General features: G+C 31.9%; 1 protein-coding gene across 1 annotated transcript; it reads right to left on the bottom strand.

The window, feature by feature from the left end:
• Nucleotides 1–3,552: 3,552 nt before the first annotated feature.
• Nucleotides 3,553–22,030, bottom strand: LOC131853036 (G-protein-signaling modulator 2). Its single transcript, XM_059203829.1, has 10 exons — nucleotides 21,864–22,030; nucleotides 19,262–19,491; nucleotides 18,400–18,678; nucleotides 17,742–17,981; nucleotides 13,582–13,846; nucleotides 12,846–13,031; nucleotides 12,105–12,343; nucleotides 9,946–10,141; nucleotides 9,322–9,459; nucleotides 3,553–8,445 (listed from the first exon to the last, which is right to left on the bottom strand). Exons 1-10 carry the CDS (start codon nucleotides 21,906–21,908, stop codon nucleotides 8,392–8,394), a joined length of 1,872 nt encoding a protein of 623 aa, XP_059059812.1. The 5' UTR covers nucleotides 21,909–22,030; the 3' UTR covers nucleotides 3,553–8,391.
• Nucleotides 22,031–22,738: the final 708 nt, after the last annotated feature.

Here is a 22,738-nt window from a genome sequence, read left to right as displayed (position 1 = left end):
TGTAATGTAATGAGTATAATATATGGAAGTCCATTGATAGTATTTCAAAAGACATTTAAAATAAAATCATCCTTATATATGGGGTTAAAGACTGACCGCTGCATTTACAGAGAATCTAAGTGCCTATCTAACTGATACATGGTCTAATTCAATGAGTATATTATCTGGAAGTCCATTGATAGGTTTCAAAAGACATGATAAAAAATAACCCTTGCACATAGGATTAAAGACTGACCGCTGCATTTACAGAGAATCTAAGTGCCTATCTAACTGATACATGGTCTAATTCAATGAGTATATTATCTGGAAGTCCATTGATAATATGTCAAGACATTATAAAATATTCACCCTTACATATGGGATTAAAGACTGACAGGTGAATTTATAGAGAACCTAACTGCCTATCTAACTCATACATGGTTTAAGGCAATGAGTATAATATATGGAAGTCCATAGATAGTATTTCAAAAGACATTATAAAATATTCACCCTTACATATGCTATTAAAGACTGACCGGTGAATGTATAGAGAATCTAACTGCCTATCTAACTTATATATGGTCTAATGTAATGAGTATAATATCTGGAAGTCCATTGATAGTATTTCATTCACTAATACAAGACATATACAAGACAATAAAAATTAACTGTTAGATATTAAATCAATCACTGATTGATTTATATGAAATACTAAACTATTGACCATTCCGTGTTGCATAAATATATGGATACAATACTAATCTGTTTTTTTTAAATTTACAGTACTTCCTAAGAATTATTAGTACAGAATTGAATTTATAAACACAGCATAGTATGTTAACTTATATTACTTGTTTAAATATATATGTACATAGTTCTCAGTTCTAATGAATATTTTTGGGTTTCATAATAATACACAGATTCATTTCATTTCAAGTGCTCAAATATTTCCAAAAACAACAGCTTCATAGTTCTACAATATCTGCCGTTTGTTTGTTGCCGAGACAATAAAGTTTAAACTTCAATGCAAATGTTCCTACAAATGTAAAATTATAATGTCCAAATCCATCTCTTTCATGCCTCCAATTTCCATCCCTCATATTTATCCTATATTAAGATTCATAAAAACATTAAGCTAATGACCATTTCATGTTGCATTAATGTATAGATACAATATTAATTCTAATTGTTTAAATCTACAGTACATTTTCCGAAATACAGGTACCAATATAATTGAAGTTGAAGACAGAATAATATGTTGATATATATTGTTTAAATATATACATAATAATGAAAATGTGTCGACTTAAAAACAACATATTGATGTTATAGCCTCTTAAATATGTATCAACGACAGCTTTACTGTTCTACAGTAACTGTTATTGCCGTGATAATAAGTTTTTAACTTCAAAATGTAGAATAAAAAATGACACATTCATCTCTTTAATCCCTCTCATACTGTATCAATCTTGTATTAAGATTCAATAAATACAACGCTAATTACCATTTCGTGTTGTTTTAATATATAAATACAATACTAATGCTATTTTGAAATCTATAGTAGATAAAATTTGAATTATAGGTACATAATGGAAGTATCTACATACAGAATAGTATGTTCACTTATATCAATTGTTTAAATTTCATACATAGTTCTTATGAACTATGTATGAAATTTCTTATAAACTTCAAAATATAGTAATATCCCGGACTTACGCGATAGCCGTTTAAGTCGAATTTGCGTAAGTCAGAGTTAAACTTTTCATATAAACACATTTTCAATTATATCATCAATTTGTTCAGGATCTGATCAGTTTGATTCAACTTGAGAACAAAAAATATTTATTTTCGAAATATTTATTGTCTTTGATAATATTTGGTTTACACTCCAAAGTGTTTTTTGTTAGTTTATTAGGTTTAAACGACTGTGTACGTAAGACCATGTAACTCCGAATTGGCGTAAAACGAGGTAGCCTAAGTCGAGATATTACTGTACATATTTCTACCTCATTCATATGTATATAGTTCCAGAATAACTTTTATTGACATGATAATACAGCTTAAATTCCTAATTTTTGACACATACATTTCATTCCTTTCATACTATATCATCTTATTTTAAGATTCTTAAAAGACTATACTAATGACCATTTCGTGTTGCATTAATATATCGATACAATACTAATTCTATTGTTTAAATCTACAGTACGAATTAATAATTATAGGTACCTACATAATTGAAGTTTTAGATACAGACTAATATGTTCATTGAATATATACATAGTCCTAATTAAATTTTGTCACTTAAAAATAACGCATTGATGTTTCAACCTCTTAAATAAATATATCAACAACAACTTTATAGTTCTAGAATAACTTTTATTGCGTGATAATAAGGCTAAAACTTCAATGAGAATTTTTATACAATTGTAGAATGTCATATCTATCCCTTTCATCCCTGTCATACTATATTAATCTTATATTAAAATTCATATAAATCTTATATTAAGATTCATATAAAACACTACGCTAATGACCATTTCGTGTTGCATTAATATATAGATACAATACTAATTCTAATTCTTTAAATCTACAGTACATTTTAAGAAATATACCTATATAGTGGAAGTTTCAGATACAGCGTAGTATGTTGACCTATATGAATTGTTTAAATATATACAGTTCTAATTGAATTTTGTGGATTTTAAAGTGACAATACTAATATTTGAATATTGACAATTGCTTTATAGATAGACCTTTATTGACGTAATAATGACTTAAACTTCAATGCGTATTTTCTAATAATAATGATAAATAATATAGAAAGTTACACTAGAATAAATTTCGCGACGAGAACAACTGTTAAGAGTCTCATCGTCCATAATAAAGCCAAAGACTGTCCATTGTTTGTCCGCTATGTGATAACTACTGAATTGATTTTTATGAGATTTCACATGACTACTTGGTAAGTCTAAGAATAGGTTGTTATCTACTTTTTATACTCGGGACGTCCACACCCAAAAAAAATTAATTTATATTTTTGACTTATTTCATTTTCTTTATCAATCGATATTAAAAATACATACAACCTACATTATCACCCTTCTATCGTCAAGTTGAATTACATACAAGTTTAGCATCAACTATTAAAAAATAGCTATATTCATTTATATGGCATAACAATGATTGCCTGTCCCAGCTACAGATATGTATATAAAATACAAAGGAATGCTTCTACCTATGTCTGATACAGCTTTTGAAATGATCTAACTTGTGAACACAAACTAGTATTATTTAAAATTCAATAATGCGAAGGTAAATATAACCTACAAAAGTAAATATTTTCAACGTCGTCTTATCTTATTAGCACACATATTTCTTATTTTGAGTTAGATTATAAAGTATGCCAAAATATACTTAGAATAAAATTGATTTATTAGATATCTTCCATAATGATTGGAATATCATTTGAGATTATTTTTACATGGACGGTGTTTTTGTTGTAATCACATGTATGTATCTCCAATGAAAAATGTAGTTTGGAAACAATCAGTTTAATATTTTACAATCTAACATGTACGTGATTGTTTTAGTTGGGGATATATTTGTGTACTTTAAGCGCTACTTGACGCACTTTAATTTTGTAATAAATTTTAGACTTTTATGTTACGGGAGTAAGTTTAAATTTGAACAATTCGTAAACCCCGAACATTCATTTTTTTATGTACGAAACTAACATAATATGATAGACTTCATAAAACAGTAAATTAGAAGTACTACACATGTCTACGGTACCACTTTATAGCACAGTTGTCATAAAAAAAAAAGATTAGGTTCGTTTCAGATTTGGATAGTCCATTTATCGAATAAGGCCCTAGTTTTACATCGCTCTACGATCAATAAAGGAGGAAACACATACGTGTAATACAATTACATTCAGATAGCCTTTTTAAGTTCGTTACTGAGGGGGAAAGAGAAGAGGGAGGCTATTGTTATTAACGGGGACTAGATGCCCCATTATTAGCAATGTATGTGACATTCACGTCAGTCGATCTAAACCTACTTTCTAATTAAACTACATTCTCATTACATCGTCCTCCACTGCAGCCCCGCCAGCGTATTCAGTTGGTGCAGACGAGAGTACCTTTCATCACCGTCCATAAAAAACAAGAGCATACTGCATATTTTTCAATTTAAATGCATTTGCATCTGGGATTCTTCATTAATACATATAATACACTCAACAGCGCACACTAAACATTCTAATGTAACATTTTAATTTTAATCAATTCCATCAGACGCTATGTTAAAGAGGTTCAAATATTTTTATTAGTAATAATAAAAATAGTTCATAGGTTTACTATAGTACACCAATAGTCTTAACTATCACGGTGACTAAAAGACGTTACATAAAGGCGCCTGCCTTTGCGCAGATTAGTAGCTAAACTAATCGTATGAAACAGACTACTTCGTATTATTTTATATAATTCATTGCTACTGTGTTATTGTTATTGTTCGCAACTGTATTGTAATATAAAGCATTATAAAAAGCTGCGTGTTTTCATCTTCACTCATAATTTCGATACGCATATAATTTAACGATTCGTTACACTTGTCATCTTGTATACAGAATATGTAGATAAGCAGAAAATAAGTAGAAATTAGTTAAATGATTTCAACTCATATTACTTGTAGACTAGTGTAATTGGAAAGGGAGCGACCTCATATTTATGGTGTAAAGTATGAATAAATAGTTGAATCTAAATCTATAGTATATGGTAAATATAAAATCATTTGGTGCAATTAGTGCCATTTATCAATAAGTATATTATTTTTAATTTGAGTTTTTAGTAAGTAATACACAGAAAAAGTACGTTTTATTTAAATTATACAGAATAATTGTAACATGCTTAATAATTGCATCAAGTATAACTCTTTAAATTCATGAGAAAACTCAGCACGAAGACCATTCAGGTTATGGGCCCAATTGATACCTTACGATTACATACCCTAACAATAAACTAACTAACGCTACTTACATGTAACTGTTAATATATTAATGGATTGTCTATGAAATAATACTATAATAAAATAACCGTAAGTCGTACTTTAAATTCATTAATGAGTACATATATTGTATAAACATGATTGATTCATTTTGAAAATCCTCGGCTTCGTTATACAGTAAAAGTGACACTAATAGCAACAAAGTCAGTTCTTTCAAAGCTTTACCATGACCAAGCCAGCCGTCTTCATACATTTTAGATGCCTTTACATGCAGTGTGCATGAAAAGAGAAAGCGACTTCGCGCCGAGCTTCAATCTCATCAATAAAATTAAAGTTTATATTTTTTAATAAATAAAAATAATAATTCTTCCTCATTAGCAAATATAATAATATACTTATGATTTTCTTAAATGGAGTAAGATATAATTAAATTGTATTCCTACCTACGCTAACTACATGTGCTGGAAGAGCATCATTAGGCTTTAAACGACACGCATTCTTAGAATCACACAAGCAATTGCGTTCACGAGGCTAAACACAATATGGACAAAGACAATCACCACACTTTCCTTTTAAAACTTGCATTTTATGATCGCAGTTGAAAGAATAAGTCGTGTAGAAGCAGCCCTTACGGCAAGACTTTGTTAAAATTACATAAATTAATTATAAGTAATCATAAGTATGTATAGGGACTTTTGGTGTCTCTTTACAATAGGCATACTTATTGTACATTTATCAAAGTAATAAGTTTACTTCTCTCATCAAGGAAAAATAACACTTATCATGTTTAACGAAGCCGTACATTCAAAATATAAAAAGCAAATATTTTCAGAACGTGCGTTATTATGTAACTTAGCGTAATAATTACGTTAATAATAACTGATTAATAAATACAGTCACGATTTCGATAACAAGTGTTGAACAGTTTTAGTCTTATTTAAGAGATGGTAGTTTAAATTTAATTTACAGTAATTAAAAAAGAGGTCGTATCAGTTTTCAGACAAAGGGACTTACATCTGTATAGCTTTTAAAAAGTAACTTATTTGTTAAAAAATAAAGTCTATTTAAGCCATTAACTATTCGAGCTATAAAAACTATTTTCGAAGTACGAAATGTTTTATATTAAATATATTGTAATTAGTGAATTTATTGTGGTTATGTTCGACATTCAGTAAGAATATTAAAGACAAGCGATATTAATCTATTCTCAATTTGATCAAAGACTTTAACATTAAAAAACAGAATATAAATGCGTGTGTGTGTCAAATGCATGGTAGTGCGTAATATTTTTTTTGTTGATTTATTTTTACGCTTAATTTTAAAAAATATTGCCTCTCCCTATCTACATATATAATCTAAAATTAGGCGAAATTTCGTACTCCTCCGTTCGCGAAATTTTTGTAATAAGGGGTCAAAGTTTTTGCTTCGCGAATTAATATTTAGATAACGATGGACATTTAGCCGCGATGTTTACTAGCATCTTAATCCCTACGGTATGTATCTTCTTAGATGAAATGTATTAATTTGGATAATTTCAACAGCACCGCCATTGTATTTCATGTTCATATATTCTTTAGCACCTATATATAGGCCAATGTCAACACTGGTCACACGTGTCACCTTGTCGTACTAAATATTATCACATCCTCAAAACCTTTGGAATTGCAATTTGCAAGACTACAATTATTTATTGCTATACATGAACATTTACGTTTTTTACACATCACATAATTTACAAATTGATTGTCTAAAATCAGTTTTCATATCCTACAAAGACAGAACGTATTTTTTTTAAAATAAAATATTTGAACAATTCCCACAGTGCCATCTAGACCCAAGCTAAGCAGATATTAATGTAAGCTTGTGTTATGCCTACTCGACAACCTAAATATTATATTTAAAACACCCAGACCGATACAAACAATCATACTCATTAATATAAATGTTTGTACCGTGCGAGGAATCGAACCACCGACCATTGGAAATGTGACAATGCTTCTTTATGACAAATCTATTTAATATCGCATTGTCTTACATACAATAATGGCATCAAGCTTATACTAGTATATGAATAGTGCAATTGTAATAATTAGGTACACAATATAAAAAATGTTACACCATCTGTTTTTATACCAATATTATTCAGTACATAATTATGGTATATTTTAATTTAAATAACAAGTGTATGATAGAAGTGATTATGATGTGTACACATGTATCACGAATTGCTTTTAGTAACGTGACCGCCTTATTGTATTATATTATACATATTGTTACTTTACATTAATATAGCATATTCAATTTAACACTGCTATTTATCTTGACTAATTTTGATAAAACGAATGCCATTACTAGTTACTAAATATTTTAAATAGAAAAAACAGACTACATTGACAATACTATCAATATAGTAAAAAACCGTATTATTAAATATGACAAAATACTAAATTGTTAGAATATTATTTATTAGTATGTTTTGATAAATACACTCATAACATCCAGTCGAATAGCATTTGATACCTATATGTAGCAGACAGTATGCTTTTTATATAATTATCAAATGCAAAAAGGAATATCACACAACATAAACTAACTTGATAGAAAAGGAATAATACTTAATTACTTTTTTGTAAAATACAGATAAAAAAAGTGTCGACTATATCAAATGAGAGCCTGCAAATAAGCGAACACACAAACATTTTTAAAATACACGCAATTATACACAGAGCCAGTATACACACCAAATTGAAATAAAGCATAATACAAAATATGATACTGTACATATATAATCATATTCAATAGAACTCATGATATTGAACAATAGTCTTCCTCAGCATAGAGTGTAAAATACTAAAAATATATAAATTCATTTTATTTTCATAGGAAGAAAGATTAAATTCATTAAAACCTAATTTAGAACAGATACGACTATATATTTTATCATTGTAATTATGTGGAAGTATAATATCATTACTTAATGGATTTGTTTTATTTTGTTTAATTCCGCTACTAGCATCTCACAAGATCACAAACATTCAATGCGGAAACATGATCACCAATACAGGAACCGTTAAAACCAGTAGATTCGATATAAGTAGGAGTTTGATATCTAGTGGAGAAGGTACTATAATACAAATCGATTAAGTAAAGACAGGACCTTCCTAAGTCTTAAAATTTCAGTAAGTAATATAAAAATATATAAAACATATAATGAAATTCAATATTTTACAACACACAAATTTCATTTACACAAAGAAAGTATTAAATATGTTGCTTATTAATAAGGAAAGCAACGGCAGCTGAGTGATTGTTATTTCGAGTGATTCACTCGGAACACATTCTGTACCTGACATTGCTTTCGTCAATTCGATGTAAACTGTAAAATATAATAAACAAAATCCGTATCTACTTCTTGGTGTTAGGAGCACTTTTGTTTAGGCGGTTTTCTTGTAACGGGATCTGAAATTAGTAAATGACATCTATTTATTTTAAGGTCGGTAGGTGTGTGACTGTGCCAGTGGTTTAGCGAGTTAGCACTCCGCCATACTTCCGATGATGTTTATTATAAACGTGATCAAATGTACATACAGAAGTATAAAATATTCAGTAGGATTGTACATTGATTTGAATAAAACATTAAAAAAAATTGAATAAAATACGTGGGTAGGCATATAAACCAGTGTCGGAAACTTCATGATGATTTTGTATGTTTGTCTAGTCTATAAGCTGCCAGCAGTTACAAAGAGATAAATATCTATCTACAATTTGTTTGATCGGAAATGTAGGTGCATAAAAGTAGATTATTGTATTAAATAAACGTAGCTCCTCCCAACGATGCCCCGGTTCGATCCCTTAACGCCTCAGAGTAAAGTATCGTATCCGTCAGGTAGGAGTTATGCATTGACTTAAGGAGCATCATAAGTCCTTCCGCGGTTTTGGAGTGCTAGTTCTAGTTCAGTGAAAAAAGTCGTTCAAAGAAAAACAAAAAACAAATAACTTTGGTCTGAGCTAGACAATATATGTAGTTACAGTCTCGGTGACTAGCGGTCTAGCTGATTAGCACAACACTTTAATGGATTTAACTCGTATAATGGAATTTAACTTTCATTTACTAAAAAAATAGTAGAATAAAAGATATATATATTATATATGTTGCATTTATAAAATGAAATGTATCTATGTCAGTGTCTAGCACGCGTAACAGCACTTCTTACCGTAGGCTAAGCGGCGCTGTGTTAATTGTTATGAGATTATTATTATTTTGGTTTAAGCATTTTTGTCTGTTTGGCTGTGTAAATCAAAGCTAATATGTAAGTACTAATCCAAGTATACTACCGTGGCTCGCTGGTCCTCCATGCGGCCGGCCTGCGCGCGCATCAACTGCGCGAAAAAGTCATCGTCGGGTACTGTCTTAGGACGCTCCTCGGGCTTGGGCCGAGGCAATTCTGAACGCTGGTCCTCCAAACGGGATCCCTGTGGATACATATCACAATCGCATTATAAATCAAAATTTACATAAAACAAAAGTCAATAGTCTTGAGACTCTCTCTAACAACTGTAGTTTGTTATAAGGCAGAGACAGCAGAAGCTAGAGGCTGAAACTATAGTTTTATTTTTTATTTTTTCATTCAAATATAGCAGCAATGAAATTTTCGAAGTAAAATTACTTGCTGTGCTAAAAAGCAGGATAGCTTAAAGGGCCGTCTACCATATAGAAAATATGCGCTAAATTTAGTACGAGTATATACAAAATTAACATTTGCATTAAATAGTAAACGACCAAGAATTGGATCGAGAAACAGCTGATTTTGAGCCTACTTTATGGTGAGTAGTAACCATTGCATAGATGGACAGAACCACATTGTAATCTGTTGCCATTCTAAAGGACTACGATGCTATGCTTTCGAACCCTGTAATTTTGTGAAATACTAACATCCTCCGCTGAAAAATCTAAGTTACCTGTACACGGGCGATCATATCCAGGAAATCGTCTTCGGGTTTCGTGGAGGTAGTTTGCTGAGGGCGGAGGCCGGGCAACGAAGCGCCTTTACTCTCCTTGCTGAGTTTCTTTGGTGCGGGACGCAGCTCGGCGCGTTGGGAGTCCATCCGCTCGGACTGAAGATCCGTGATCATGTCCAGCATAGCATCGTTTGGACTGGTAAGTAAATAAAATAAATAAATATGTATTATGTGATTTTTAAAAGAACAACCTGTTACGTTTTATCTTTCTGCTTAGATAAACCTGCATTCTGAATGAGTGGCAGTAAAAAAATACATACAAAATTGTTTAATATATTTTAACAGAGTATATAATACGTATGCATGGGATTCGACTTTCTACCAACTTAAAAAGGAGAATCTGTTGACAGTATAATGCTGGTAATTAAGAACTGAATCTTTTGTACATTTTTATAGAACTTGTCACTCTTGTATCTGTACAATTTTTCTAGAGGCAATGTAAACTATCATCATTTTAATAAATTTTAATATTTCTCTATTGAGTAAATATTTATTAAGAAATAATCACATATAATGTTACTGTTAACATAAAAGATAAATCGAAAAATCAAACTCAGCTGACTGATTTACCCTCACCCTCAATTAGTATCCTAAATATGTACATATTTAGGATTACTTGATTCTTAGAACAATAAATAATATAAGTTAATACGTACGCTATAGCTGGGGTATTTTCGTAGTACGCCATTGTATATCACACTATACCAAACAAAGACCTAATAGTATTGTAGTAAATATATTTATCAACGTTACACAGTGTTGTCTGTTCAGTAGCGCAAGTGATAGTATACGGATTATTTATCTGTGTAAGTGATTGAGTCCTGATAAGAGGTTTAAGAGTAACAGATAATATATGATCAGGTGACGTCCGCGCCGGTTCTCGGCCCGAAATAGCCTTTCATGAGAGGCACTAAACAATAAACAGATGCTTATCAGTTTGAAGTACGTAAATAATATGCACTTCAAATATATATGTGTATTTATTTAAAAAACAAATACACACAGTTCTGTCTAAATTAGCATAAGGTTTAATAGGGATTACAGGTGAATTACGATATATAGAGGTGCAACAAAGTTATCTGCATTCTGTGCGATAGGGCATAGAGATAAATAAATATCACAGACAATGTCTGAGAGCCGATTCATTGGACCAGGCTCATCATTACAATTCATAATGAGAAATAAGCAGATACCAGATAGGACTATTGGCAAAAAAATAAACAGAATGCTAACAAGCATCTTTGAAAAGAAAAAATATCATATTGATTCCTTATAGTACTTACCAAAGCGTACTGTAACCAAAGCTATAAGGCGAATTTAGACGAAATGGAATATTTGTAATTATAAAATTTTATTTGTATGAAAAAAATACTACTGGTACTGCTACACTACTGGTATTTTTGTAATGGAAAGACCCAAAAATATACACGCATCACGACGACCGTTGCCCGTATCAGGTGACTTGTTTATCGTATGAACACAAATACGGCAAATGTCTCTGAATATTTATTAGATTTATATTAAATCATTAACATCTTTAAACTAATGACTCTATTCGTGATATGAAAATACTTGGTAGGTAGTGAAATATGGACGATCAAACTATTTTTTTGGATAAAATTAAATTGCTTTAATTGCTCTATAGTTGTCATGTGATCTAGTAATTTCACTGCCTAATCTACCATATTTCGGTTGTAGGGTGAAGATTAAGCAGAAGCACGAAGCTTACAAAAACAAGCGGCTTGGCGGCTGAAATAGTTGAGACTAAGGTACGAACGCAGACGACTTTTGCGCGATTATTGTCACCTCACCACTATAGCATTATGTACACTGGGGTGTGGTGTTCCTACTAATTTATTTGTTTTCTGTATTATTTAGTAGTGATTATACAGGTGAAATGATTGTTCTGCATTATAAGTTTATTTGAACATGTCCAAGGTTTGCATACATGCTATTAAAAACTAAAACTAACGAAACTCAAAGCGGAGTCTTTACATTGAACTTAAATTTATGTTGTGTGGAGTCATAATCAAATAGAAGAGTGCTGAGTGAAGACATTTACAATTGTAGACATCATAACATTATAATTTGACACTAACCTTGAGTTTTTGTTTCCGCTGCTGGCCGACCGCTGCAGCTTGTTGTTGGGCTTGGGTTTGGGCCTGTTCTCTTTGTTTGCGTTGAGCGTTGCGCGCTGCTCGTCCATTCTCTCCGACTGGCATCGGCTCAGAAGGTCGAAGAAAGAGTCCACCGGGTTCTCCTCGGACTCTGTCCTAACCACCTCACGTTTCTTCTCCATTTCTATTTCGGCTTCAGTCTTCTTGCTGTCTGGTGTTATCTGAACATAAAATGTTAATTATAAATAACATTCCACTGCTATTGATAATCAAAAACATGGAATATTATGTAGATTGTATATAGTTGGGAAATATTAGCCTATATCTACTAAATATCCACCATAATCAAACTTATATACTACAAACAGCTGTACAACTGTAACATCCTCAACAATTGCAGCCTCTCTTGTAAAGAGAGGAGGTCTTAACAAGAAGACAACTTACTCATCGCACCTAATTTGATAATGATGTTATAAAAAAAATGTTATTTAACAAAATATCATAAATTTATGTAAAGAACAATTTTTGTAACGACTACAAAGTTGTAAATTGAAAATTGTAAATTAATGAATGAATAAAGATTATTATTATTATACAAACAGTACTTGCATATTAAAAAGACGTACCTATTTATATGAATTGCCTATTATCCGTAATACAAGCTCTGACTAGGGTATAGATGGACACAAAATATAATCTGAGATATTATTATTATATCCATACCTGTATTAGCGATAGTTGTTCCATGCTCTGTCGACGAACACGCAAGGCGTTGAAGGGAGTTCGCGGCGTCCTATCCTCGTCAATAGGAGGCGCGGGAGGGGACTCCACCTCAACTGGCATCCCTAGCACCTTACGAAGGTCGCTGATGTTCATCTGGGCCGTAGCCATGCCCAGCACATCACCAAGCTGGAGAACATAGAAATTATTTATAGATACTAGTGGTCTAAATACGTGATTCGTTATAAGTGAGTTTAATTGATAGACCATTATTAAGTTTATGTTGTAAAATATTATGCGTGTATGTGTTATACGCGTAATTAAGAAAAAATACTAGCAGGTATACACATCCAGTAGCGGCGTTCAGATTTCCACACTAAATTTAGTATTTGTGTGGTTGATGGTAATAACATTATTCTATTACTTAATTACACACTCGGAATTAAACACAATAATATAAATCCATTATAATACTAATATCTCAGTATAGTTCACCCATTGGTACTAGTCAACTGATGTAAATAAATATATTATATATATAGGAATGACTCAGCCTGATACAAAGAAACATACTTATGAATACAAAAGTTTGTACTGTGCGAGGAATCAAACTCGTGACCATCGGAAGTAAAGCAATGTCTAAATTGCTAGACGAGGTCTTCAATGTCAATTTTTCGAGTTAAAGTAAAGTATTACAGTGTGTTATATAAAAGAATATTTATTGAAAGGAAATCGTTACCTCTTTTGATATATTGTAATGTTCGTTTGCATAATAGAGCGCCTTCTCGTGGTTCCCAAGCGCCGCATGTGCATTCCCCAGAGACCAGCAAGCGCGGCCTTCTCCCACTCTGTCCTGGAGCTTCCTGGCGGCAGTCAGATGCCGCGCATGGTACTCCTCGGCGATTCTGTACTCCCTCAGAAGGGTGTAGGTGTTCCCGAGAGAGTAGCAGGCCTGTGCTTCAACTGCCGCATCGCCTAGGTCCTCAGCAAGTGCCAGCGTTCGTCTGTTAATTATAACATTAACAATTGTCGATACACTTGATGGAAGTAGGTGTTATTTTACGGAGGTACATTTCACTACTTAACGGATTTATATTAATTTGTTTAATTCCACTAATTGAGGGATCACAAATATTCAGCAACTCAGCTGCCGCAGTTTGGTAGCCGAACAGTCAACACTAGGCTTCCAAGCTATATCCGAACTCTATTCAATACCTGATGATGGCTCGTTTGGAGTCGAAATACGTATCTCGATATGGGTGCACTGCAGACTCAATCACGGTCGGAATTTGATCACCAAAAGGAAAGGTCGTAATGTATCTATTAAAAATAATAAAGTTTCTGCACTGATTATTTGTGGTCGATCATATAGTAATGATAGTGGAAGTAAACAAAAAAATATATGTCCATTGAGTAGTGTTTGCGATACAGTACATTCAACCAAATCACGATTTTAAAATAATAATACCGTGGATAATATAAACAACGCCGTCTAGAGGAAGCAGAGTTCGTGTTATGGGTACTAGACAACTGATTGAAATACTTAAAAACATTTCTTTTGTTTGCATTAACATACATAATATACATTGAAAACATGCCGACTATAAAAATTACTCATAAATACAATTTTTTAATCTTGCGAGGAATCGAACCCGCGACCATAGAAAGTAAGCCAGTGTGCTAAAACGCTAGACCGTCGAGTCTATCATTTTTTTAATGCAATAACAATGTGTTAATATTTAAAACACTAAATTAATTTACATGAACATAAGTTGTTTTATCGGTTTTAGTATTTAAGTGAAGTAGATAAACTTTGTCCTTTACACTAAATAATTTCAACAAACAGCTCAAAAATTGTGACGATGACACCGAATTCGTCCAAATGCGGAAGCGAATTCATTCGGCAAATTGTCACGTGATCTTGAGTACTAAAACAATGATGTGTTACCGACGGGCGCAATATGGGCATGCTTAATTAATTCTTAGAAGGTTACATATTAGAAGATCATCAATCATGAAGATAGCAGCGAAGCCGCGGACGGTGGCTAGTATTGAATAAACTTAACTAATACGAAGAAAGACTAGACCAGTAAACCCGTTTTACTCATGAACGGGTTGTTTGTAAGGACTGGTGTGCTCTAATAACTATGACTGATTTATTTTGTTACATGAGTAACAAAATAAATCAGTCATAGTCATAGCAGTTTGTATTCACACAAAAAATGTTAATATGAACAACAATTATTTAAAAGAGTTACATTTATTTTAATAGTTAGTATTATTATTATTATCTATAAATTCTCTAAGTAAATATAATATACAGTATTTTAAAACAACATTAAGAAATTATCTGGTGTTTGACTACACGAGCGGAAAATATATAAGTTTAATTAATACCTTATCATTTTTTTAGCACGCCTACATTTTGTGTCGCCTACAGAATTCGCTAAATTAGACATAAAATCTCGCCTCATGTATGATAAGTACGCAATAATATTAGTCAAATGAAAATAAAAAAATCGCTGTTCAAATAATACGATAATATACGATTTTCAGTGTGAAAACCAAACAAATGTATTTTTAACATACACGGGGTCGTCATGATCCAATGGTTTAGTACACAGGTTTATAGACCTCAGAGGTCGTGAGATCAAATTTAGCCGATTGCACTCGTACTTGATGTTGCATTTTTAAAAATTCTCGGTTTAAAACCTATTTCATATAATGATTCTATTTTTGATCTGTGTCGACTGTATTGTGGCAGGTTTTTATGACTAAATTCGAAACAATAATATGACAACCCACGAAATTAGGATTCCTATATTCCAAAATCAGTACAGAAACATTCTATTATTCTTGGGATGGTTGCATCAAAGACCTAGGAACCTGAGAGGTACTAATGGTTATTAGTACGTCACGTGCACATAAAACTATGGTGTTTTGGGGTTCTTACCTCGACCAAGCGACTAATGTTTCTTCTCCCATTAGGAATATTTTTCAAGATACACTTTCAAGAAGAATATTAAAATTTATTTGAATACCAAAAATGAAGTCAAGACCAGATTCTTCTTAGTTAGAGTTTTTATTTACTTACTGATGCCATTTTACTATTTTACTTTTATATAATAATCATTATTTCAAATGTATTGTATCTTCAAAAGTTTAGTGCCGCTATTGTTACGGTTTGTCTCCCTCAGCAAGCAATGCCATGAGTTACGCCTTTTTGCTTCATTGTGGTACACATATAAAACAGGATGAAAGCAAGAAATTTATGGAATATTTATATATTTGTGTTTGTTTCTTCTTTTTCCCATAGCAAACATACCATATTGTAAAATGTGTATATTTAGTTATTAAATATAAATATTCAACTAAATAGTATAGCAAAATTGTTCATCATTGCAACATTCTAGGCATGTATAAGCACATACTTATAACATCAGAACCGGTGACTTGTGATATAATCCAAATACGTAATATAAGTAATTAATAATGCTAATGATGTACGTAAGCCGGTTCAATCAACATGAGTAATTGAGTACGTCATTATGCAATATATGTACAAGCAATGTTCGCCCATCTCTAGTTGTACTGCGCATGTCAAATATAAGTTTCTACTTTTTTTAATTTTATGTACTTGGAATACAAGTTGAAGGGTCACTGGATGTACCTTTTTAGATATATAGGCGACGATAACTACTTATATGGTGGGCCATCAGCTTGTTTGCCATTAGTGTTAAGAAAAATATTGTGAAGTAAAACTGTTTTTTATTTGTTAATTATTTATATTAACCTGACTACCGCTTGCTGCTGCGCTAACTTGCTGGAAGCGTTACGGCATTCTCTATTGATGATAATATTATTAAGATTATAATAATATAAATATTATTATAATAATACTGATATTGAGTCTACATCCATATTGCGACACGCGTTTGTCTTTGAACAAGGCATTATCAGGCATTGAATAGAGTTCTGATATAGATTGGAAGCCTGTCGCAGTTTGATTCATAGATGCTTCGTGCTTCTGAACGAGATACAACAAAACAATAGATAACAACGCACAGCAGAGTATAAGATACTAAACCCCTTAAAATTATATTTAAAACATACAAGTAAAGAAGTGTATGTATACAAAGTATATAGTTATTAGAGTTTATGATTGAGTTCCGATTTATACTCAACTTAAGGCAGAAAGACTATTCTGAAGTGTCTAGCTTTCTCTTCGTCCCCATTTGGCAAGAACGTAATCAAGATTTTCAGTATCATCATGGTCGACAGTATTTAAAAGTACGTCATATTTCAAATCGTCGGTATAAGCAATTTTTTAGATATATAATAAACAATATATAAGGATTATACCGCTGTAAAACTTATTTAATACAAGCTGTGCCTGCGACTTCGCAAGCGTTATTTCTGTTAATATTCGCCTATTGACGAAATTTCTTTGTGAATCAATCAGGAATAAAAAAATCATTAATTGTCACAGAAAATGTGTTATGGCTTATGAGTCATAAACGCATTCAAATTCATTAAAACATTTCAGAGATTAGCTTGCATGCACGCACAGCCAAACAGACAAATATCCTTAACACAATAATAATAAAAATATCTCAGGATAACTCACATAGTATCGTCCAGTCCCGAGCTAAGCATTTAAATACAAAGATATATTTTTTTGTAAATACATACATAATATGTGTAATAAACACCCAGATCAATTTAAATGTTCATGAATACAAATGTTTGACCACGTTTGAATCGAACCCGCGCCTATCAGAAGTAAGGGGGTGTGTTAAATCGCTGAACTACCGAGGCCAAACATAAGTACATGTACAAGTATTGTAATTTATGTATGGACACAAACATTTAAATTTGATATATGCACGATATACATACTTGTAATGTTCTGCTGCATTCTCGAACTGTCCAAGGAATATATGTGAGTTCCCGAGGTTGCTGTTTGCCCTCCTTTCTGCCGCCTTATCCCCAAATTCTTGTGCAATCTGCAAGCGCTCCATGTGGTAGCGAATGGCTCGTGAGAAATCGCCGAGGAGGTAGCACGTGTTGCCAAGATTGCCACAGGCACGCCCCATTGCTTGCCTATCTCCTAAACTACGCATCAGTTCGAGATTCTCTCTGTGAGCAAGTAATAATAACACCACAGTGAAATAACCAACCAACGGTATTCGGATTTTTGCATGTACTTAAAATCGCAACCAGGCTGTTGTCCCACCAGATGGAATATGACAACTTTCGTTATAGACATGAACTGAAATTTAATTACAGCGAGATCCCAAAACGTCGTTAGCCTGGGTATCTAAGTCTCACCTATTGTAGCCTCCAAGCAGCTTGCTTTGTAAGTTGTTTCTATTGTCATTGTTAGTTAACAAAAGTAAAGAATAAGAGGCACGACATCTTAATCTTAGAATAGCAATGGATAAGTTGTATTTGTAGTATTTTAAGATTATGGCTAACCATCAGGTGGACCTTCAACTTGTTCGACATTATTTATTATTAGATTAGAAAAATACATAAAATATAATTATTTACTTACTCATAATATTCAACCGCCTGCGTGAGACAGTCTCGGACCTCTTGTGGGAAATGTCCGGGATCATTCTGTCCAACCCTGCCTAGCTGCTTGCCTTGAGCGTGGTACACGTTCCCCAAGTTGTACAGTGCTCGACCCTCGCTGAGTCGATCGCCAAGTGACCGTGAGATCTCCAGATGTCGTTTGCAGCATTGGATAGCCTCAGCAAACTTGCCCATCACTTTGAGAGTGTTCCCAAGATTACCAGATGCTTTCGCTTCACCTAATTTATCATTCATTGTCCTATAGGAATAAAATTAATACATTACATTAAATAAATGGACAATACTCTAAATGTCTTGATTTAATAATATTTAAAATGTGTTCTATATGTATACATAATAATGATGATGATGATGATGTGAATCATTGCACCTATTTTACTAAATCTTTTTTATTGTGTTTGTTATTATCTAGAGAAGCTTGTTATGAAAGAAAAAATTAAGAAAATAGTACAGAACCTTACAAAAGTTTGCCTACTATATACAATGTGCAGAGTCAATATTCATAGTTTAGACAACTAGTGAAATATAAATATCTCAGTAGGTAAAATAAGTATATATATATATTAGCTGAGCTAAATTAACAGTATATTTAGTAATATATAGTATAACAGTTATATAGTAATATATAATCTTCTCACAAGAGGGACTAATGTGTTGACAAAGTTATAAGAAATAAGCAGTTATAGCAAAATGAGTATTTGTAATTAAAAGACAAACAAATATTCATTTTAACAATAAAGAGTTTAAAAGTTTTCTATCATATGATACTATTATCTACATGTCACTTGAAAAACAGATGATATAATTACAAAGTTACTCACCTAGCTAATGTCAGATCATGTTTGTGGTATTGCATTGCTTTGTTGTAGTCACCAAGGTAGAAGTAAGCATTTCCAAGTTGGCTGTATATAGCGCTGAGGGTGCGTAAATCATCTGTACCTGCCTGAATGGCAGCCTGGAAGAAAGCAACCCCTGCACGACAGTCGCCTGCCTTACAGAGGCGCTCGCCCTCTAGCGCAAGCTCCAGGCACATGGACCCTCCATCACAGCTCTGTTGGCATTCCATAAATAATAACCTTAGAACTGAGAATTAGAATTCTATGTGAGGATCTCACATAGAATAGCAAGAGGCATTGTCAACTGTCAATGGCATGATAATGTAATACATACTGACTTATTTATAATATAATATAAAAATATACAACCAATATAATAAACATATATATAACCATCTCAACTAAAATGTAATGGTCAATCCTTAACCAAGCAAAATAAATTGACGCTGGTGAAATAGCAGATAAAAATTGGTGGTTTAGAAGGTTTAAGTTGCAGACTCCACTATATAAGATCCTAAAATGTCATCGACCTTCCTACCCTAATGACCTTCAGCCATAGTCATCCCATAGATTCTCCAGTTCAGCCTTCTCCTACATTGGTGTCTTTACTCCCAATACCAATAAGGACTCAAGGTAGACTTTAAGCCTATTTCTAGCAATGTACTATATCAAGTTGACCTCCACACAGCTCCTCCTTACATTGCTAAATCTCTAGTGAATTTGTCATGATGGGCTAACTAACCCGATTTCATGTATGACCAATTTATCATCCTACATCCTATATTATGAAAATATACTGGAGGCAGATGCAATATTGCTTTATCATCCATTAAAAAGTGATTAATAATGTAAATTGTAATGAGGTCAAATAAAGTAATATTTCTCCAAACAACTGTTGACCCAGTAGATATATTATTTTATCAGCTTTATAATTACCTCTTATCAGGTTAATTACTTTACATTTCAATTTCAGATGAATTGCAGTATAAAATATTATATAAGACAATTGAAGGAACAAAGATAAATCAGATATATACTGTTTTAATCTTATTTCATGGTGGTATACAATCAAGCAAAATACTATATACTACAATAGTATTCAATATTGGAAATTCATAAACAATATTTTAAATTATCTTTATTTTATACTATGATAGTGGCAAATATGCACATGGCTCATTCGATGTTAGACTACTACTGTAGTCTATGGACGCCTAAAACACCAGGGTGTCACATATTACTTACCTAAAGATATTAAGAAACCTTCATATACCCTTTTTTTAAAACCCAATGCTGTAGTCTCTATAGTAAACCTCAGAAGGTAGTTCATTCCACAATCTTATTGTGGTTTATATAATCTGTATGAATAAGCAAAGCAAAGTTATGATCTGGTTTTTGTGTAATACACAAACTATTCCAGTTACTTGCTTCTTATTAGTAGCAATTATGGAATGTTGTTTCCAGTTCCGCTAATTGCTGTGTACCAGAGGAGATGAATAAAATATGTATTGATGTATTTATATCAATCGTCTAGCACCCATAATTCAACCTTAGCTTGGGACTGGATAGAGTGTGAATTGTCAGGAGATATTATATAAAGTCAATTATGTTAGTGACCACATGACAAATTCATGATGATTGAATCACAATGATCAAGATACAACCACGAGACAGGACTGCATCGGGGTTAATCTGTTGATATATTGTTAGAAATAGCAACCCCATTATACATTATAGTTCCTTTTTCATTCGCCTCTATTATTAAATTATAATTTTTACTTGCCCATTATGGATACTTTTAAAAGTCAAGTTTAATACATATATTGAGTAATTCAAAATTTAAGTCCTAATACCTAAAGAATTCATACCACTAACACATCAAGTGTAACAACTTTTTTAACATAGTCATTTTTAATTTTAAAAAGTAATCAAAAATTTTTTTATACAATTGTTTGGTTGATAATAGTAGATTAAATAGTAATTTAAACTACATATTTTATATTTTATTGTCACAAAATAAAATTATTGATTGAATTACTCACTTATAATCTTTCTTCCTGTCAAAAAGATTCTGTAACATTTATAGGTGTATAAGTTATATAGACATATTGTGTATATAACATTTAAATAATTTCTTGGTTAATTTTTAATTACTACAATAAAAAAATATTATATGTCATATTGTATATATGTATAAGTTTACTTGATTGAACATTATTTCTATCTGTTACTAGCAATTCCATCCTTTGTTAGACATATGGGTTACTAGAGTGTAAATCAGAAAATTTGATTAGAAACAGTAAATTCACTAGTAATATTAACTGCTAATCAGTTAAACAAATAACTAATGGAGGAAAAAATTGTTGGATTCTTCAGCATATGGGCGCAACCATATCAAAAGACGTAACTTGTGGGTCACAATTTCCGTATTAGTCCTTTGTTATGACTCATAATAAACTACTTAAAGCAAGGAAACGCTCATAAATACAATTATAATAAATAGCATCATAAAATGGGATAGCACATGCAGGCATAGACTAAATTAATTAATCACATAATATTAAATTTATAACAAAAAGAATTGTACCTGTGCATCGGTGGAGAGATTCTCGGCGCTCGCGCTGACGGACATCTCCGAGGCACTTGATGACAACAAAGTAACAAAAATAAAAAAGAAATTGAATATCAGTATATTCTCATACTGGGTGTTTTTATAATTTATGTGATTAATTCGATTTTTGGGCGTATGCAAGCGTTACAAATAGGGTAAAGCAAACTGTACTTTATTTTTTAATTGTAGAACGAAGGGGATACCCGATGTGAAAAATGCGAACTGTGAATCGATTAAACTTTAATTTTCTATTCGATAATAAAATCGATTCACTCACACAAACTATTAGGAGTGAGGGTTACGAAATAATTGCCCGAGCCAGTACTAGAGAATCATATAGTCTATATTTGATCTATGATATGTATATATATAAAAAAGCCATTATTGAATCCCACAATTTCATGAAACTAGTCGGATAACAAATTGTAAATTCGTTGTAAATTTATTGTAAAAAGTGTAAATGTTTTCTAATCATATTTACATGAGTAACACCTAGAAAATTGATACCTTTAATGCCACCTATCTTCATTTAATTAAACTGATTTGACTTAATTTTGCAGTAGTGTAGAAGCATACCGGAACAAAGGGATCGATCTCGTCAGACCACAAAGCGAGCGGCTGCTGGGTATTGTGGTGAGAACAGATGGTTTTTATATAGTTTGTGTTAATAAATATGTTGACTTTCAATCATCTTCAGAAATGTGTTGAAACATATCATTCAAATGTTTTTATATGCACAACTTCATGATTGATTGATTACTTATTTATGATATTAATAGAGTAAGTTTTGCTTTTCTGGAAATTATAAGATTATTTGTATTTTTCAAAGTTAATTAATAATAATTATGTAA

The sequence above is a fragment of the Achroia grisella genome, unplaced genomic scaffold (assembly GCF_030625045.1).
Source record: "Achroia grisella isolate CSIRO2021 unplaced genomic scaffold, CSIRO_AGI_Agris_v1 utg874, whole genome shotgun sequence".
In the NCBI taxonomy this organism is placed as follows: domain Eukaryota; kingdom Metazoa; phylum Arthropoda; class Insecta; order Lepidoptera; family Pyralidae; genus Achroia; species Achroia grisella.
The sequence above is the reverse complement of the archived record's forward strand: the minus strand, read 5'-3'. Positions and strand labels throughout refer to the sequence as shown.